General features: G+C 55.2%; 1 protein-coding gene across 1 annotated transcript; it reads left to right on the forward strand.

The window, feature by feature from the left end:
* The first annotated feature begins 4,261 nt into the window (after positions 1 to 4,261).
* NAGK (N-acetylglucosamine kinase) lies at positions 4,262 to 20,183 on the forward strand. The gene is made up of 10 exons (XM_005532597.3): positions 4,262 to 4,309; positions 5,540 to 5,624; positions 6,063 to 6,161; positions 6,256 to 6,397; positions 6,643 to 6,753; positions 9,143 to 9,255; positions 12,098 to 12,185; positions 13,703 to 13,800; positions 14,986 to 15,064; positions 18,995 to 20,183. Exons 1-10 carry the CDS (start codon positions 4,281 to 4,283, stop codon positions 19,177 to 19,179), a joined length of 1,029 nt encoding a protein of 342 aa, XP_005532654.1. The 5' UTR covers positions 4,262 to 4,280; the 3' UTR covers positions 19,180 to 20,183.
* The last annotated feature ends 267 nt before the right edge of the window (positions 20,184 to 20,450 follow it).

Below are 20,450 nucleotides of genomic sequence, written 5' to 3' on the forward strand. Positions count from 1 at the left end.
GAAGATTCCTCGGATCCCAAAATTCCAGGGATTGTGGCTCGTCCCCATGGATGGGGTTTTGTGCTCCCCTAAATCCTTCTGGAGGGGTTTTTTCCCCCCAAAATCCCATAAATTCCCATGGATGGGGATTTGTTTCTGAGTCCCATAAATTTCCAGGGATGGGATTTTATCCCATAAATCCCCATGGATGGGATTTTATCCCATAAATCCCCATGGATGGGATTTTATCCCATAAATCCCCATGGATGGGATTTTATCCCATAAATCCCCATGGATGGGATTTTATCCCATAAATTCCCATGGATGGGAATAAAATCCCATAAATCCCCATGGATGGGAATAAAATCCCATAAATCCCCATGGATGGGATTTTATCCCATAAATCCCCACGGATGGGATTTTATCCCATAAATTCCCATGGATGGGATTTTATCCCACAAATTCCCATGGATGGGATTTTATCCCATAAATTCCCATGGATGGGATTTTATCCCATAAATTCCCATGGATGGGATTTTATCCCATAAATTCCCATGGATGGGATTTTATCCCATAAATTCCCATGGATGGGATTTTATCCCACAAATTCCCACGGATGGGATTTTATCCCATAAATTCCCACGGATGGGATTTTATCCCATAAATTCCCACGGATGGGATTTTATCCCATAAATCCTCATGGATGGGATTTTATCCCACAAATTCCCACGGATGGGATTTTATCCCATAAATTCCCACGGATGGGATTTTATCCCACAAATTCCCACGGATGGGATTTTGGTCCCTGAGCATCTCCATGGATGGGATTTGATCCCAAATCCCCCTCCCCATCTCCCTGTCCGGGGTTTTTGTCTTTCCCATTCCCACATTCCCATTCCCACATTCCCATTCCCGTCAGGAAAGGAGGGGTCGGTCAAGAAGGGCCAGGGATCGATCAGGAAGGATGAGGATTGATCAGGAAATGGGGGATCGATCAGGAGGGATCAAGGATCGATCAGGAGGGATCAGGGATCGATCAGTAAGGATTGAGGCTTGATCAGCAGGGATTTGGGATCGATCAGGAAGGATTGAGGATCGATCAGGAAGGATCAGGATTGATCAGGAAATGGGGGATCAATCAGGAGGGATCGAGGATCGGTCAGGAAGGATTTGGGATTGATCAGGAAGGATTGGGGATTGATCAGGAGGGATCAGGGATCGATCAGCAGGGACGGGAGCAGCCGGCAGGCAAAGGGCAGCTCTGCTGGGCTGGGGCAGCTCGGGGGGATCCTGTTCCCATCCCATCCCCATCCCCATCCCATCCCCATTCCCATCCCCATCCCCATCCCATCCCCATCCCCATTCCCATCCCATCCCCATCCCATCCCCATCCCATCCCCATCCCCATTCCCATCCCATTCCCATCCCATTCCCATCCCATCCCCATCCCATTCCCCTGCCCATTCCCATCCCCATCCCCATCCCCATCCCCATCCCATCCCATCCCATCCCATTCCCATCCCATCCCCATCCCATCCCATCCCATCCCATGGATCCCATCCCATCCCATCCCATCCCACCCCATGGATCCCATCCTACCCCATGGATCCCATCCCATCCCATGGATCCCATCCCATCCCATCCCATGGATCCCATCCCATCCCTACTCCCATTCCCACCCCCTTCCCATTCCCATTCCCATTCCTATCCCATTCCTATTCTATTCCTATTCTATTCCAATACTACCCCATGGATCCCACCCCACGGATCCCATCCCATCCCAATCCCATTCTCATTCCTACTCCATTCCCACCCCATGGATCCCATCCCGTGGATCCCATCCCATCCCATCCCATGGATCCCACCCTACGGATCCCAGCCCACGGATCCCATCCCATCCCATCCCATCCCATCCCATCCCATCCCATGGATCCCATCCCATCCCATCCCATCCCATCCCATCCCATCCCATCCCATCCCATCCCATCCCATCCCATGCCTGCTCCCATTCCTATCCTATTCCCATTCCCGTCCTCTTCCCACTCCTTTCCCACCCCCCTTCCCACTCCCATTCCCATTCCTATCCCATTCCTTTTCTATTCCAATCCTACCCCATGGATCCCATCCCAATCCCACTCTCATTCCTATTCCATTCCCACCCCATGGATTCCATCCCGTGGATCCCATCCCATCCCATCCCATGGATCCCATCCCATGGATCCCATCCCATCCCATGGATCCCATCCCATCCCATGGATCCCATCCCATGGATCCCATCCCATGGATCCCATCCCATCCCATGGATCCCATCCTACCCCATGGATCCCATCCCATGGATCCCATCCCATGGATCCCATCCCACCCCATGGATCCCATCCTACCCCATGGATCCCATCCCATCCCATCCCATCCCATCCCATCCCGTGGATCCCATCCCATCCCATCTTATGGATCCCATCCTATGGATCCCACCCCACATATCCCATCCCATCCCACCTCATGGGTCCCATCCCACCCCACAGATCCCATCCCATCCCACCCCGTGGATCCCATCCCACCCCGTGGATCCCATCCCACCCCACAGATCCCATCCCATCCCACCCCGTGGATCCCATCCCACCCCGTGGATCCCATCCCACCCCACAGATCCCATCCCATCCCATCCCGTGGATCCCATTCCGGCTCGGTTCCCGCTCCGTTCCCGCTCGGTTCCCGCATGGCCGCGCTGACTCGGGCTGACAGCTCCGCTCGCCCCGGCTCCGTCTCGGGCCGCGGGTCAGGCTCCGGTCAGCCCTGCCTGATCCCATCCCGCCGCTATTCCCGGGAAAGCTTCTCCTGTCAGCTCCGCTCAGGCCTGACGCGCTCCCCGAACCGTGAGCGCGCCGGGGAGCGGCCCCCGCCCGCCCCGGGCTGCGGGAAAAGGGGGAGAGAGAGCGGGAATGGTGGGGGATCCATGGGGAAATGTGGGGCGGGAAAAGGGGCAGAGAGAGCGGGAATGGTGGGGGATCCATGGGGAAATGTGGGGCGGGAAAAGGGGCAGAGAGAGCGGGAATGGTGGGGGATCGATCGGGAAATGTGGGGCGGGAAAAGGGGGAGAGAGAGCGGGAATGGTCGGGGGATCCATCGGGAAATGTGGGGCGGGAAAAGGGGCAGAGAGAGCGGGAATGGTCGGGGGATCCATGGGGAAAAGGGGGTCGGGAAAAGGGGGAGAGGGAGCGGGAAGGGGGGGGGATGGATGGGGAAATGTGGGGCGGGAAAAGGGGGAGAGAGAGCGGGAATGGTCGGGGGATCGATGGGAAAAGGGGGTCGGGAAAAGGGGGGTCAATCAGGAAAGGTGGGGAGATCAATCATGGGAATGGTGGGGGGGATCCATGGGGAAAAGGGGGTCGGGAAAAGGGGAATCAATCAGGAAATGTGGGGGATCCATCGGGAAATGTGGGTCGGGAAAAGGGGGAGAGAGAGCGGGAATGATGGGGGATCCATCGGGAAAAGGGGGTCGGGAAAAGGGGGAGTGAATGGGAATGGTGGGGGATCCATGGGGAGAAAAGGGTCAGGAAAAGGGGGTCGGGAAAAGGGCGAGAGAGAGCAGATCAATCAGGAAAGGCGGGGAGATCGATTAGGAAAAGGGGGTCGGGAAAAGGGGGATCAATCAGGAAAGGTGGGGGATCCGTCAGGAAAAGGGGGACCGGGGGGATTTGTGGGGTTTTTCCCGGTGGGATCTGTGGGGTTTTTCCCGGTGGGATCTGTGGGATTTTTCCCGGTAGGATTTGTGGGGTTTTTCCCGGGTGGCCCCACAGGCGGGGGCAGCCCCTGAGCGTGTCCGTGGTGCGGGCGGTGCCGGTGCTCGGGGCCGTGTCCCGGGGGGCTCCCGGTGCTCGGGGCCGTGTCCCGGGGGGCTCCCGGTGCTCGGGGCGGTGTCACGGGGGGCTCCCGGTGCTCGGGGCCGTGTCCCGGGGGGCTCCCGGTGCTCGGGGCCGTGTCCCGGGGGGCTCCCGGGGGGCTCCCGGTGCTCGGGGCCGTGTCCCGGGGGGCTCCCGGTGCTCGGGGCCGTGTCCCGGGGGGCTCCCGGTGCCCCCGGGCGGGGACCGGAGCGGGCGGGGGCGGAGCCAACGCGAGGGGCGTGGTCATTGGGTGAGACGTGGCCTGTTCATTCCCATATATGGTGATATGGGCGTGTCTGTGGGCGGAGCCACGAGTGAGGGCGTGTTTCAATGACGTAATCAGCGATGGGCGTGGCCACGAACCATAAATGGTCATGGGCGTGTCCGCGCGCGGAGGGGGCGTGGCCAGCGGCGGCAGCGATGGCGGAGCTGTTCGGGGGCGTGGAGGGGTGAGGGGGCGCGCCGGGGGGCGGGGGGGGCTCTGCACCCCCAATTTCTCCTTGGGGGGGCTGCAGCGGCACCCCGATCCCTGCTGGGGGACCCCCAAATCCTGCTGGGGGACCCCAAACCCCGCCCGGGCACCCCAATCCCCGTTCCGGGACCCCAATCCCTGCTCCGGGACCCCAATCCCTGTTCCGGGACCCCAATCCCTGTTCCGGGACCCCAATCCCTGCTCCGGGACCCCAATTCCTGTTCCGGGACCCCAATCCCTGTTCCGGGACCCCAATCCCTGCTCCGGGACCCCAATCCCTGCTCCGGGACCCCCAATCCCTGCTGGGGAGCCCAAATCCCTTTTCCGGGACCCCAATTCCTGTTCCGGGACCCACAATTCCTGTTCCGGGACCCCAATCCCCTCTCCGGGACCCCAATCCCTGTTCCGGGACCCCAATCCCTGCTCGGGGACCCCAATCCCCTCTCCGGGACCCCAATCCCTGTTCCGGGACCCCAATCCCTGTTCTGGGATCCCAATCCCTGTTCCGGGACCCCAATTCCTGTTCCGGGACCCCAATCCCTGCTGGGGAGCCCCAATTCCTGTTCCGGGACCCCAATTCCTGTTCCGGGACCCCAATCCCTGTTCCGGGACCCCAATTCCTGTTCCGGGACCCCAATCCCCTCTCCGGGACCCCAATCCCCTCTCCGGGACCCCAATCCCTGTTCCGGGACCCCAATCCCCGCTCCGGGACCCCCAATCCCTGCTGGGGAGCCCCAATCCCTTTTCCGGGACCCCCAATCCCTGCTCGGGGACCCCAATTCCTGTTCCGGGACCCCAATCCCTGTTCCGGGACCCCAATCCCTGTTCCGGGACCCCAATCCCTGCTCGGGGACCCCAATTCCTGCTCCGGGACCCCAATCCCTTTTCCGGGACCCCAATCCCTTTTCCGGGACCCCAATCCCTTTTCCGGGACCCCAATTCCTGTTCCGGGACCCCAATCCCTGTTCCGGGACCCCAATCCCTTTTCCGGGACCCCAATTCCTGTTCCGGGACCCCCACCCTGGGCTGGGGGGGCGCGGGAGCCGCTCCCGGGGGTTCCATCGGCTCCTGTCCCCCCGCGACCCCTCCCGGGCTGTGGGGCAGGAGCGGGGGGCAGGTTTGGGGTGGGGGGACATTGGGGGGACATTGAGGGGACATTGGGGGGACATTGGGGGGCTCTGGCAGCGCCCCCAGCCCGCTCTCGCAGGGGGGGCACCCACTCCAGGGCCGTGCTGGTGAACCGGGACGGACAAATCGTGGCCGAGACAGACGGACCCTGCACCAACCACTGGGTGAGAGCGGGGACAGGGACAGGGACAGGGGACAGGGACAGGGACAGGGAATAGGGACAGGGGACAGGGACAGGGACGGGACAGGGGACAGGGGACAGGGAATAGGGACAGGGGACAGAGACAGGGACGGGGAATAGGGACAAGGAATAGGGACAGGGACAGGGGACAGGGACAGGGAATAGGGACAGGGAATAGGGACAGGGACAGGGGACAGGGACAGGGAATAGGGACAGGGACAGGGGACAGGGGACAGGGACAGGGGACAGGGACAGGGGACAGGGGACATGGAGAGCTGGGGAGGGGGAGTGGGACACGGGGAGAGGACATGGGGAGAGGGGAGGGGTGACCTCAGAGTGTCCCCCCGACCCCAAATCCCACCTGGGGGACCCCCGCGGTGGCACCGGGGTGACCTCAGGCTGTCCCCCGGCCGTGTCGCAGCTCATCGGCTCCGAGCAGTGCCTGGAGCGCATCGAGCGCATGGTGAGCGAGGCCAAGCTCAAAGCGGGCGTGGACCCTCAGGAGCCTCTGCTGTCCCTGGTGAGCCCCCGCTGCTGTCCCCTGCTGTCCCCTGCTGTCCCCAAACCCCCCCCAGCCGCACCCAGGGGGTGACAGGGACGCTGTGGGGACCCAGGGGCTGTCGCTGAGCGGAGGGGACCAGCGGGACGCCATCGGGGCGCTCCGGGAGGAGCTGGAGCGGCGCTTCCCGAACCTCAGCCGGAGCTACTTCATCACCACCGACGCCGTGGGGGCCATGGCCACGGCCAGCGACCGCGGTGGGGACACCAGGGGGTGGGGACACCGGGGGACACCGGGGGGACACGGCCGGGGATGGGGACACCAGGGGGTGGGGACACCGGGGGACACCGGGGGGACACGGCCGGGGATGGGGACACCGGGGGGTGGGGACACGGCCAGGGGTGGGGACACCGCGGGGACACCGGAGGGACACCGGGGGAAGACGGCCAGGGGTGGGGACACGGCCGGGGGACACCCGGGGACACCCTGTCCCTCCCCGCAGGTGGCATCGTGCTGATCTCAGGGACCGGCTCCAACTGCAAACTCATCAACCCCGACGGCTCCGAGAGCGGCTGCGGGGGATGGGGACACATGATGGGGGATGAGGGGTCTGGTGAGGCTCGGGGGGAACGGGGTGACCCCACTGCTGACCCCAATGCTGACCCTATTGCTGACCCCACTGCTGACCCCAATGCTGACCCCACTGCTGACCCCAATGCTGATCCCACTGCTGACCCCACTGCTGACCCCACTGCTGACCCCAATGCTGACCCCACTGCTGACCCCATTGCTGACCCCACTGCTGACCCCAATGCTGATCCCAATGCTGACCCCAATGCTGACCCCACTGCTGACCCCATTGCTGACCCCACTGCTGACCCCAATGCTGACCCCACTGCTGACCCCAATGCTGACCCCATTGCTGACCCCACTGCTGACCCCAATGCTGACCCCAATGCTGACCCCAATGCTGACCCCAATGCTGACCCCACTGCTGACCCCATTGCTGATCCTATAGCTGGGCTGACCCCATTGCTGGTCCCACACCAGCCCCATTCCCACCCCGTTCCCGTTCCCATTCCTGCCCCGTTCCCGTTCCCAGTCCCCGTTCCCATTCCCATTCCCATTCCCACACCATTCCCGTTCCCGTTCCCATTCCCATTCCCGTTCCCATTCCCATTCCCATTCCCACACCATTCCCATTCCCGTTCCCATTCCCGTTCCCGTTCCCATTCCCATTCCCATTCCCATTCCCATTCCCACACCGTTCCCGTTCCCATTCCCATTCCCACACCGTTCCCGTTCCCATTCCCATTCCTGTTCCCGTTCCCGTTCCCGTTCCCATTCCCACCCCATTCCCATTCCTGTTCCCACCCCACACCGTTCCGTTCCCATTCCTGCCCCATTCCCATTCCCATTCCCACACCGTTCCCATTCCCATTCCCATTCCCGTTCCCATTCCTGTTCCCGTTCCCATTCCCATTCCTGTTCCCACCCCACACCGTTCCGTTCCCATTCCTGCCCCATTCCCATTCCCGTTCCCATTACCAGCCCCCATTCCCATTCCCACACTGTTCCCGTTCCCATTCCCGTTATTCTGGTTGTTCCGGTTGTTCCCATTCCCGTTATTCCGGTTGTTCCGGTTGTTCCCGTTCCCGTTATTCCCGTTGTTCCCGTTGGTTGTTCCCAGCGTTCTGGGTGTCTCGCTGGGCTCTCAAGGCTGTGTTTGACTGGTTCCCATTCCCATTCCCATTATTCCCGTTATTCCGTTTGTTCCGGTTGTTCCCATTCCCATTCCGGTTGTTCCCATTCCCGTTATTCCCGTTATTCCCGTTGTTCCGGTTGTTCCGGTTGTTCCCATTCCCATTCCGGTTGTTCCCGTTGGTTGTTCCCAGCGTTCTGGGTGTCTCACGGGGCTCTCAAGGCCGTGTTTGACTGGTTCCTGTTCCCATTCCCATTCCGGTTGTTCCCATTCCCATTCCGGTTGTTCCCATTCCCATTCCGGTTGTTCCCGTTGTTCCCATTCCCATTCCAGTTGTTCCCATTCCCATTCCGGTTGTTCCCGTTGTTCCCATTCCCATTCTGGTTGTTCCCATTCCCGTTATTCCCGTTGTTCAGGTTGTTCCCGTTGTTCCCATTCCCGTTATTCCCGTTATTCCCGTTGTTCCCATTCCCGTTATTCCGGTTGTTCCGGTTGTTCCGGTTGTTCCCATTCCCATTCCAGTTGTTCCCATTCCCGTTATTCCCGTTGTTCCGTTTGTTCCGGTTGTTCCCATTCCCGTTATTCTCGTTGTTCCCATTCCCGTTATTCCTGTTGTTCAGGTTGTTCCCGTTGTTCCCATTCCCATTCCGGTTGTTCCCATTCCCATTCCGGTTGTTCCCGTTGGTTGTTCCCAGCGTTCTGGGTGTCTCACGGGGCTCTCAAGGCTGTGTTTGACTGGTTCCCGTTCCCGTTCCCATTCCCGTTGTTCCCGTTGTTGTGGTTGTTCCCATTCCCGTTATTCCCGTTGTTCCGGTTGTTCCCGTTGTTCCCATTCCCGTTATTCTGGTTGTTCCCGTTGTTCCCGTTCCCGTTGTTCCCATTCCCATTCCCGTTGTTCCCATTCCCGTTATTCCCGTTGTTCCCGTTGTTCGGGTTGTTCCCATTGTTCCCATTCCCGTTATTCCGGTTGTTCCCGTTGGTTGTTCCCAGCGTTCTGGGTGTCCCGCCGGGCTCTCAAGGCCGTGTTTGACTGGTTCCTGTTCCCATTCCCATTCCGGTTGTTCCCATTCCCATTCCGGTTGTTTCCGTTGTTCCCATTCCCATTCTGGTTGTTCCCATTCCCGTTATTCCCGTTGTTCCGGTTGTTCCGGTTGTTCCCATTCCCATTCCGGTTGTTTCCGTTGTTCCCATTCCCGTTATTCCGGTTGTTCCCGTTGTTCCCATTCCCATTCCGGTTGTTCCCATTCCCATTCCGGTTGTTCCCATTCCCATTCCGGTTGTTCCCGTTGGTTGTTCCCAGCGTTCTGGGTGTCTCGCCGGGCTCTCAAGGCCGTGTTTGACTGTCTGGACAATCTGGAGGCGCCGCCCCACGGGATCGGCTTCGTGCACGAGGCCATGAGAGAGCACTTCCAGGTGTGGGGTTTGGGGTTTGGGGTTTGGGGTTTGGGGTGGGATTTGGGGTTTGGGGTGGGGTTTGGGGTCCTCAGGGGGTTTGGGGTGAGGTTTAGGGGTCCTAGAAGGGATTTGGGGTGCTGGGGGACTTGGGGTGGGGATTTGGGTGGGATTTGGGGTCCTCAAGGGGTTTGGGGTGGGGTTTGGGGTCCTGGGGGGTTTGGGGTGAGGTTTAGGGTTTGGGGTGAGGTTTGGGGTCCTCGGGGGGTTTGGGGTGAGGTTTGGGGTCCTCGGGGGGGTTTGGGGTGGGATTTGGGGTTTGGGGTGGGATTTGGGGTCCTCAGGGGGTTTGGGGTGAGGTTTAGGGGTCCTAGAAGGGATTTGGGGTGCTGGGAGGGCTTGGGGGGTTTGGGGTGGGATTTGGGGTGGGATTTGGGGTTTGGGGTGGGATTTGGGGTCCTCGGGGGGGTTTGGGGTGGGATTTGGGGTTTGGGGTGGGATTTGGGGTTTGGGGTGGGGATTTGGGGTCCTCGGCGGGTTTGGGGTGGGATTTGGGGTTTGGGGTGGGATTTGGGGTCCTCAGAGGGTTTGGGGTGAGGTTTAGAGGTGGGGTTTGGGGTTTGGGGTTTGGGGTGGGATTTGGGGTCCTCAAGGGGTTTGGGGTGGGGTTTGGGGTCCTCAGAGGGTTTGGGGTGAGGTTTGGGGTGAGGTTTAGGGGTCCTGGAAGGGATTTGGGGTGCTGGGGGGGTTTGGGGTGCTGGGGGACTTGGGGTGGGATTTGGGGAGTTTGGGGTGGGATTTGGGGTCCTCGGGGGGGTTTGGGGTGGGATTTGGGGTTTGGGGTGGGATTTGGGGTCCTCGGGGGATTTGGGGTGAGGTTTGGGGGTGGGGTTTGGAGTTTGGGGTGAGGTCTGGGGGGTCCTAGAGGGGATTTGGGGTGCTGGGAGGGCTTGGGGGGTTTGGGGTGGGATTTGGGGTGGGATTTGGGGTCCTCAGGGGGTTTGGGGTGGGATTTGGGGTCCTCGGGAGTTTGGGGTGGGATTTGGGGGTTCTAGAGGGGATTTGGGGTGGGATTTGGGGTTCTAGAGGGGATTTGGGGTGGGTTTTGGGGGTCCTCGGGGTGTTTGGGGTGGCTTTTGGGATCCTAGAGGAGTTTTGGGTGGGTTTGGGGTCATTGTTGGGGTTCTGGATGGGTTTGGGTGGGTTTTGGGGTCCTAGAGGGGTTTGGGGTGGCTTTTGGGATCCTAGAGGGGTTTGGGGTGGCTGTTGGGGTGCTGAGGGGGTTTGGGATGGGTTTTGGGGTTCTGGGGTCCCAGGGCCATGTTTGGGGTCTCAGGGCCGTGTTTGGGGTCTCAGGGCCGGGTTTGGGGTCTCAGGGCCGTGTTTTGGGGTTCTGGAGGGGTTTGGGGTGGGTTTGGGGTGTGTTTTGGGGTCTCAGGGCTGGTTTTGGGGTCTCAGGGCCGTGTTTGGGGTGTCAGGGCTGTGTTTGGGGTCCCAGGGCTGTTTTTGGGGTGTGTTTGGGGTGTCAGGGCTGTGTTTGGGGTCCCAGGGCTGTGTTTGGGGTGTCAGGGCTGTGTTTGGGGTGTCAGGGCTGTGTTTGGGGTGTCAGTGCTGTTTTTGGGGTGTGTTTGGGGTGTCAGGGCTGTTTTTCGGGTGTGTTTGGGGTCCCAGGGCTGTCTTTGGGGTCCCAGGGCTGTTTTTGGGGTCCCAGGGCTGTTTTTGGGGTCCCAGGGCTGTTTTTGGGGTGTCAGGGCTGTGTTTGGGGTCCCAGGGCTGTTTTTGGGGTGTCAGGGCTGTGTTTGGGGTCCCAGGGCTGTTTTTGGGGTGTCAGGGCTGTGTTTGGGGTGTTTTTGGGGTGTCAGGGCTGTTTTTGGGGTCCCAGGGCTGTGTTTGGGGTCCCAGGGCTGTTTTTGGGGTCCCAGGGCTGTTTTTGGGGTGTCAGGGCTGTGTTTGGGGTCCCAGGGCTGTTTTTGGGGTGTCAGGGCTGTGTTTGGGGTCCCAGGGCTGTGTTTGGGGTCCCAGGGCTGTTTTTGGGGTGTTTTTGGGGTCCCAGGGCTGTTTTTGGGGTCCCAGGGCTGTGTTTGGGGTCCCAGGGCTGTTTTTGGGGTCCCAGGGCTGTTTTTGGGGTGTTTTTGGGGTCCCAGGGCTGTGTTTGGGGTCCCAGGGCTGTGTTTGGGGTGTGTTTGGGGTCCCAGGGCTGTTTTTGGGGTGTTTTTGGGGTGTCAGGGCTGTTTTTGGGGTGTTTTTGGGGTGTCAGGGCTGTGTTTGGGCTGTGTTTGGGGTCCCAGGGCTGTGTTTGGGGTGCGTTTGGGGTCCCAGGGCTGTGTTTGGGGTGTCAGGGCTGTGTTTGGGGTGTCAGGGCTGTTTTTGGGGTCCCAGGGCTGTTTTTGGGGTGTGTTTGGGGTCCCAGGGCTGTGTTTGGGGTCCCAGGGCTGTGTTTGGGGTGTTTTTGGGGTCCCAGGGCTGTGTTTGGGGTGTCAGGGCTGTGTTTGGGGTCCCAGGGCTGTTTTTGGGGTCCCAGGGCTGTGTTTGGGGTGTCAGGGCTGTGTTTGGGGTCCCAGGGCTGTGTTTGGGGTGTTTTTGGGGTCCCAGGGCTGTTTTTGGGGTGTCAGGGCTGTTTTTGGGGTGTCAGGGCTGTGTTTGGGGTCCCAGGGCTGTTTTTGGGGTCCCAGGGCTGTGTTTGGGGTGTTTTTGGGGTCCCAGGGCTGTGTTTGGGGTCCCAGGGCTGTTTTTGGGGTATTTTTGGGGTGTCAGGGCTGTGTTTGGGGTGTCAGGGCTGTGTTTGGGGTGTTTTTGGGGTCCCAGGGCTGTTTTTGGGGTGTTTTTGGGGTGTCAGGGCTGTTTTTGGGGTGTCACCCCGCAGGTCTCAGACCGCATGGGGCTCCTGCCCCACCTTTACCGCGACTTCGACAAAGCCAAATTCGCCGCGTTCTGCCGGAGGGTGGCGGAAGGTGGGGACAAAACTGCCCGGGAAATGTCCCCTTGTCACCTGTCCTTGTCACCTGTCCCTGTCACCTGTCCCTGTCACCTGTCCCTGTCACCTGTCACCTGTCCCTGTCCTTGTCACCTGTCCCTGTCACCTGTCCCTGTCACCTGTCACCTGTCCCTGTCACCTGTCCTTGTCACCTGTCCCCTTGTCCTTGTCACCTGTCCCTGTCACCTGTCCCTGTCACCTGTCCTTGTCACCTGTCCCTGTCACCTGTCACCTGTCCTTGTCACCTGTCACCTGTCCCTGTCACCTGTCCTTGTCACCTGTCCCTGTCACCTGTCCTTGTCACCTGTCACCTGTCCTTGTCACCTGTCCTTGTCACCTGTCACCTGTCACCTGTCCCTGTCACCTGTCCTTGTCACCTGTCACCTGTCACCTGTCCCTGTCACCTGTCCCTGTCCCTGTCCCTGTCACCTGTCCCTGTCACCTGTCCCTGTCACCTGTCCCTGTCACCTGTCCCTGTCACCTGTCCCTGTCACCGTCCCTGTCACCTGTCCCTGTCACCTGTCCCTGTCCCTGTCACCTGTCCCTGTCCCTGTCACCTGTCCCTGTCACCTGTCCTTGTCACCTGTCCTTGTCACCTGTCCCCTTGTCCTTGTCACCTGTCCCTGTCACCTGTTCCTGTCACCTGTCCTTGTCACCTGTCCCTGTCCCTGTCACCTGTCCTTGTCACCTGTCCTTGTCACCTGTTCCTGTCCCCCTTGTCCCTGTCCCCCATGTCCCCATTTGTCCCCATCCCATTTGTCCCTGTTCCCTCTTTGTCCCTGTCCCCTTGTCCTTGTCACCTGTCCCTGTCACCTGTCCCTGTCCCCTTGTCATTGTCACCTGTCCCTGTCACCTGTCCCTGTCCCCTTGTCGTTGTCACCTGTCCCTGTCCCCCATTCCTGTGTCCCGTTTGCTCCTTGTCCCCTTGTCCTTGTCCCCCTTGTCACCTGTTTGTCCCTGTCCCTTTTTCCCTGTCCCCATTTGTCCCTGTCCCTTGTCACCTGTCCCTGTCCCCACCCCCCGTTTGTCCCTTTGTCCCTGTCCCTTTGTCCCTCCCGCTGCCACTCCCCTGTCCCCTCCCTGGCCGCTCTTTGTCCCCAAGGCGCGACCTCTGCCCTCCTCGGGCTGGGGACACCCAGGTGCCACCTCCTGTCCTGGGGGTGGCACTGAGGGCTGTCCCCATGTCCCTGTGGTGGCATTGAGGTGTCCCCATGTCCCTGGGGGTGGCACTGAGGTGTCCCTGTGGTGGCACTGAGGTGTCCCCATGTCCCTGTGGTGCCACCGAGATGTCCCCATGTCCCTGGGGGTGACACTGAGATGTCCCCATGTCCCTGTGGTGGCACTGAGGTGTCCCTGGGGGTGACACTGAGGGCTGTCCCCATGTCCCTGTGGTGGCACTGAGGTGTCCCCATGTCCCTGTGGTGGCACTGAGGTGTCCCCATGTCCCTGTGGTGGCACTGAGGTGTCCCCACGTCCCCTCGGTGCCACCCCCAGGCGCGGACCTCGGGGACCCCCTGTGCTGTCACATCCTGGCCGAGGCGGGGGCGCAGCTGGCGCGACACGTGGTGGCCGTGCTGCCCAGAGCACAGGAGGTGAGGGACAGGGGACATGGGGACATGGGGACATCACTGGGGACATCACTGGGGACATGGGGACATCACTGGGGACATCATTGGGGACATGGGGACATCACTGGGGACATGGGGACATCACTGGGGACATGGGGACATCACTGGGGACATGGGGACATCATTGGGGACATCACTGGGGACATCATTGGGGACATCACTGGGGACATCACTGGGGACATGGGGACATCACTGGGGACATCACTGGGGACATCACTGGGGACATCACTGGGGACATGGGGACATCACTGGGGACATCACTGGGGACATGGGGACATCACTGGGGACATCATTGGGGACATGGGGACATCACTGGGGACATCATTGGGGACATCACTGGGGACATGGGGACATCACTGGGGACATCACTGGGGACATGGGGACATCACTGGGGACATCACTGGGGACATCACTGGGGACAGTGGGGACAGAGGGGGGACATCACTGGGGACATCATTGGGGACATCATTGGGGACTTGGGGACATCATTGGGGACATCACTGGGGACATCATTGGGGACAGTGGGGACAGAGGGGGGACATCACTGGGGACAGTGGGGACAGAGGGGGGACATCACTGGGGACATCATTGGGGACATCATTGGGGACTTGGGGACATCACTGGGGACATGGGGACATCACTGGGGACAGTGGGGACAGAGGGGGGACATCACTGGGGACAGTGGGGACAGTGACGGGGATCAGGGACATCACTGGGGACAGGGAGGGGACAGCAGGGACAGGGGTGTGACAATGGGGACAGTGAGGGGTAACGGGCACAGGGGTGACGGTGGGGACAGAGGGGAGGTGACAGCAACGTCCCCTGGGTGCCCCCAATGTCCTCTGGGTGTCCCCTGGGTGTCCCTGGGTGTCCCCAATGTCCCCTGGGTGTCCCCTGGGTGTCCCCTGGATGTCCCCTGGCTGTCCCTGGGTGTCCCCAATGTCCCCCGATGTCCCCGATGTCCCCAATGTCCCCTGGCTGTCCCCTGGGTGTCCCTGGGTGTCCCCAATGTCCCCTGGGTGTCCCCTGGGTGTCCCCTGGGTGTCCCCAATGTCCCCTGGCTGTCCCCAATGTCCCCGATGTCCCCTGGGTGTCCCCTGGCTGTCCCCTGGCTGTCCCCGATGTCCCCGATGTCCCCGATGTCCCCAGGAGCTGTTCCGGGGCGCGCGGGGTTTGTCCATCGTGTGCGTGGGCTCGGTGTGGAAGAGCTGGAAACACCTGAGCGCCGGTGAGAGCCCGGAATTCCTACGGGATCCGGGAATTCCCACGGGATCCGGGAACTCCGGGAATTCCGGGAATTCCGGGGCATTGGGGGAATTTTTTGGGGGGATTTGGGGTTTTTTTGGGATTTTTTTTGGGTTTTTTTGGGATTTTTTTGGGGTTTTTTTGGGGTTTTTTGGGGGTTTTTTTTGAGATTTTTGGGGTTTTTTTTGGGGGTTTTTTTTTGGGATTTGGGGTTTTTTTGGGGTTTTTTGGGATTTGGGGGTTTTTTTTGGGGGTTTTTTTTGGGATTTGGGGGTTTTTTTTGAGATTTTTTTGGGGTTTTTTTGGGGGTTTTTTTGGGATTTGGGGTTTTTTTTTGAGATTTTTTTGGGGTTTTTTGGGATTTTTTTGGGATTTTTGGGGGTTTTTTTGGGGGTTTGTTTTTGGGATTTTGGGATTTTTTGGGTTTTTTTTTTTGAGATTTTTTTGGGGTTTTTTTTGGGATTTGGGGTTTTTTGGGGGGATTTTTTGGGATTTGGGTTTTTTGGGGGGATTTTTTGGGATTTGGGTTTTTTTTTTGAGATTTTTTTTGGGGTTTTTGGGGTTTTTTTTTGAGATTTTTTGGGGTTTTTTGGGGTTTTTTTTTGAGATTTTTTGGGGGTTTTTGGGGGTTTTTTTTTGAGATTTTTTGGGGTTTTTTTGGGGGTTTTTTTTTTGGGGTTTTTTTGGGGTTTTTTTGGGATTTTTTTGGGGTTTTTTGGGGGTTTTTTTTTGAGATTTTTTGGGGGTTTTTTGAGATTTTTTTGGGGTTTTTTTGGGGGTTTTTTTTTGGGGATTTTTTGGGGTTTTTTTTGGGGGGTTTTTTTTGGGATTTGGGGTTTTTTTGGGTTTTCTTTTTTGAGATTTTTTTGGGGTTTTTTTGGGGTTTTTTTTTGGGATTGGGGTTTTTTGGGGGTTTTTTTTTTTGGGGTTTGGGTCTTTTTTGAGATTTTTTTGGGGGTTTTTTTGGGGGTTTTTTTTGGGATTTGGGTTTTTTTGGGGGTTTTTTAAGGGATTTTGGGGGTTATTTTTGAGATTTTTTTGGGGAATTTTTGGGGGTTTTTTTGAGATTTTTGAGGGTTTTTTTGGTTTTTTTTTGGGATTTGGGGTTTTTTTGGGGTTTTTTTTTTTGAGATTTTTTGGTGCTTTTGGGTTTTTTTTTTGAGATTTTTTGGGTTTTTTTGGGTTTTTTTTTTGAGATTTTTTGGGGTTTTTTTGGGATTTTTTTGGGGTTTTTTTGGGGTTTTTTTTTTGAGATTTTTTTGAGTTTTTTTTTGGGATTTGGGGTTTTTTGGGGGGGGTTTTTTTGGGATTTGGTGTTTTTTTGAGGGTTTTGTTGGGATTTGGGGTTTTTTTGGGGTTTTTTTTGGGAGTTTTGGGGTTTTTTTGGAGATTTTTTTTGGGGTTTTTTGGGGGTTTTTTTTTGAGATTTTTTTTGGGGTTTTTTTGGGATTTTTTGGGGTTTTTTTCGGGTTTTTTTGAGAATTTTTGGGGGCTTTTTGGGGGTTTTTTTTGAGATTTTTTGGGGATTTTTTGGGGGCTTTTTTTTGTGATTTGGTGTTTTTTTTTGTGATTTTTTGGGGTTTTTTGGGGGTTTTTTTTGGGATTTGTGTTTTTTTTTGAGTTTTTTTTGTGTTTTATTTGGGGGTTTTTTTGGCATTTGGTTTTTTTTGGGGGTTTTTTTTGGGATTTGGGGTTTTTTTTGAGATTTTTTTGGGGTTTTTTGGGGCTTTTTTTGAGATTTTTCGGGGATTTTTGGGGGTTTTTTTTGAGATTTTTTGGGATTTTTTGGGGTTTTTTTTTATGGATTTGGGGTTTTTTTTGGGGTTTTTTGGGGGTTTTTTTTTGGGGGTTTTTTTGGGATTTTTTTGGGGTTTTTTGGGGGTTTTTTTTGAGATTTTTTGGGTTTTTGGGGTTTTTTTTTGGGGATTTTTTTGGGGTTTTTTTTGGGGGTTTTTTTTTGGGATTTGGGTTTTTTGGGGTTTTTTTTGAGATTTTTTTGGGTTTTTTGGGGGTTTTTTTTTTTGAGATTTTTTGGGTTTTTTGGGGGTTTTTTTTTTTGAGATTTTTTTTTGGGTTTTTTGGGATTTTGGGGTTTTTTTTTGGGGTTTTTTTTTGAGATTTTTTTGGGGTTTTTTTTTTTTTTGGGGATTTGTTTTTTTGGGGGGGATTTTTGGGGTTTTTTTGGGGTTTTTTTTGGAGATTTTTTTGAGGGTTTTTTTTTTTTGGGATTTGGGGTTTTTTGGGGGATTTTTGGGGTTTTTTTTGGTTTTTTTGGGGCTTTTTTTGAGATTTTTTTGTGGCTTTTTTTGGGAATTTTTGGGATTTGGGGGATTTTTTTTGGGTTTTTTTTTGGGATTTGGGGTTTTTTGGGGGGTTTTTTTTGGGATTTTTTGGGGGTTTGTTTTTTTTTGGGATTTTTTTGTTGGGGGATTTTGGGATTTTTTTTGGTTTTTTTTTTGGGGATTTGGGGTTTTTTTTGGGTTTTTTTTGGGATTTGGGGTTTTTTGGGGGGGTTTTTTGGGATTTGGGGTTTTTTTGGGAATTTTTTGGGATTTGGGGTTTTTTTGGGGTATTTGGGGGGTTTTTTTTGGGATTTGGGGGGTTTTTTTTGGGGCTTTTTTTTTGGGAATTTTTTGTTATTTGGGGGTTTTTTGGGGGTTTTTTTTTTGAGATTTTTGGGGGGTTTGTTTGGGATTGGGGTTGGGATTTTTTGGGATTTGGGTTTGGGTTTTTTGGGGGGTTTGGGATTTGGGTTTTGTTTGGGAATTTTTTGGGATTTGGGGCTTTTTGGAATTTTTTTGGGGGGTTTGGGGGTTTTTTGGGGAATGGATTTTTGGGGATTTTTTGGGGTTTTTTTTTGGGATTTGAGGTTTTTTTGGGGATATTTCAGGAGGATTTGGGGTTTTTTAGGATTTATATTATTTCGGATTTGGGGTTTTTGGGGGGGGATTTGCGGTTTTTTTTTTTGAGGTTTTTTTTGGGTTTTCTTTGGGATTTGAGGGTTTTTTTGGGAATTTTTTTGGGATTTGGGGGTTTTTGGGGGGATTTTTGGGGCATTTTTTTGAGATTTTTTTGGGATTTTTTTGGGATTTGGGGTTTTTTTGGGGGGATTTTTTTGGGATTTGGGGTTTTTGGGATATTTTGGGGGGAATTTGGGGGTTTTTTTAGATTTTTTTTTTGGTTTTTGGGGGACCTGGGGTTTTTTTTGGGGTGGGATTTTTTTGGGAATTTTGGGTTTTTTTGGGGATTTTTTTTGGGAATCTGGCGGTTTTTTTTGGATTTTTTTTGGGATTTCTTTTGGGGTTTTTTGGGAATTTTTTCGGGGATTTTGGGGTTTTTTTTTGGGGATTTTTTGGGGGGATTTGGAGTTTTCTCCTTGGGATTTGAGATTTCCTCAAGATTTGGGATTTTTTAAGGGATTTTATGGGGGAAATTTGGGATTTTTGGGGGAGATTTGAGATTTTTTCTTGGGATTTGAAATTTTGGGATTTTTTTTGGGATTTGGGATTTTTTTGGGGGGAGGAATTGAGATTTTTTTTCCTTGGGATTTGGGGTTTTCTTGAGATTTGTTTTTTTTTCTGGGATTCAGAATTTTTTCCTCGGGATTTAAGATTTCTCCTCAAGATTTGGGATCTTTTGAAGGATTTTTGGGAAGAATTTGAGATTTTTTGCTGGAATTTGAGATTTTTTCCTTGGGATTTGAAATTTTCTTTCTGAGATCTGAGAATTTTTTCTGGGATTCGGAATTTTTCCCTTTACGATTTACGATTTCTCCTCAAAATCTAAAATTTTCCCAGGAATTTTTTTTTTTGGGGGGGGGAGAAAATCCAGGATTTTTTTCCCATTTCCAGATTTTTTTTTTCCCCATTAAATCTCATTTCCAATTCCCGATTTTCCTTCGCTGTTCCCGCAGGATTTATCCCGGTGCTGGAGCGATCCCGAACCCAAATCCCGGGAATTTTTTCCCGGTTCAGTCTCCTGAGGCTCCGGCGCTCCTCGGCTCTGGGCGGGGCTCGGTTGGGAGCCGGGAATTTGGGAATGGAGCTGCCGCTGGATCGGGATGGGAATGTCGAGGTGTTCTACACACAGCGGTTCTGAGAGGGAAAAACCGGGAATGGGCTCGGAAAATCGGGAATGGGCACTGAAAACTGGGAATGGGCACTGAAAACTGGGAATGTCGAGGTGTTCTACACTCACCGGTTCTGAGAGGGAAAAAAACCGGGAATGGGCTCGGAAAATCGGGAATGGGAACTGAAAACTGGGAATGTCGAGGTGTTCTGCACTCATCGGTTCTGAGAGGGAAAAAAACCGGGAATGAGCTCGGAAAACCGGGAATGGGAACTGAAAACTGGGAATGGGAACTGAAAAACCGGGAATGTCGAGGTGTTCTACACACAGCGGTTCTGAGAGGGAAAAAAACCGGGAATGGGCTCGGAAAATCGGGAATGGGAACTGAAAACTGGGAATGTCGAGGTGTTCTGCACACACCGGTTCTGAGAGGGAAAAACCGGGAATGGGCTCGGAAAATCGGGAATGGGAACTGAAAACTGGGAATGGGAACTGAAAAACCGGGAATGGGCTTGGAAAACTGGGAATTGGAACTGAAAACTGGGAATGGACCCCAAAAATCAGGAATGGGCACTGAAAAACCGGGAATGAGCTCGGAAAACTGGGAATGTCGAGGTGTTCTACACACACCGGTTCTGAGAGGGAAAAACCGGGAATGGGCTCGGAAAATCGGGAATGGGAACTGAAAAACTGGGAATGAGCTCGGAAAATCGGGAATGGGAACTGAAAAACTGGGAATGAGCTCGGAAAATCGGGAATGGGAACTGAAAACTGGGAATGGGCTCGGAAAATCGGGAATGGGAACTGAAAACTGGGAATGGGCACTGAAAAACCGGGAATGGGAACTGAAAACTGGGAATGAGCTCGGAAAATCGGGAATGGGCACTGAAAAATGGGAATGAGCTCGGAAAATCGGGAATGGGCACTGAAAAATGGGAATGAGCTCGGAAAATCGGGAATGGGCACTGAAAAACTGGGAATGTCGAGGTGTTCTACACTCACCGGTTCTGAGAGGGAAAAACCGGGAATGGGCACTGAAAACTGGGAATGGGAACTGAAAACTGGGAATGGGCACTGAAAAACTGGGAATGGGCACTGAAAAATGGGAATGGGCTCGGAAAATCGGGAATGGGAACTGAAAACTGGGAATGGGAACTGAAAACTGGGAATGGGAACTGAAAAATTGGGAATGGGCTCGGAAAACTGGGAATGTCGAGGTGTTCTGCACACACCGGTTCTGAGAGGGAAAAACCGGGAATGGGCTCGGAAAATCGGGAATGGGCTCGGAAAACTGGGAATGT

The sequence above is a fragment of the Pseudopodoces humilis genome, chromosome 6, assembly GCF_049639895.1.
Source record: "Pseudopodoces humilis isolate 2021_Gansu_Grassland_sample_001 chromosome 6, ASM4963989v1, whole genome shotgun sequence".
In the NCBI taxonomy this organism is placed as follows: Eukaryota; Metazoa; Chordata; class Aves; order Passeriformes; family Paridae; genus Pseudopodoces; species Pseudopodoces humilis.

Bases quoted from the DNA above. Each gene is read 5' to 3' on its own strand.
- NAGK (XM_005532597.3), top strand. From the start codon at position 4,281: ATGGCGGAGCTGTTCGGGGGCGTGGAGGG. The intron at 4,310-5,539 runs GTGAGGGGGCGC...CCGCTCTCGCAG, and splicing joins CTGTTCGGGGGCGTGGAGGG to GGGGGGCACCCACTCCAGGG. The intron at 6,754-9,142 runs GTGAGGCTCGGG...GGTTGTTCCCAG, and splicing joins GATGGGGGATGAGGGGTCTG to CGTTCTGGGTGTCTCGCCGG.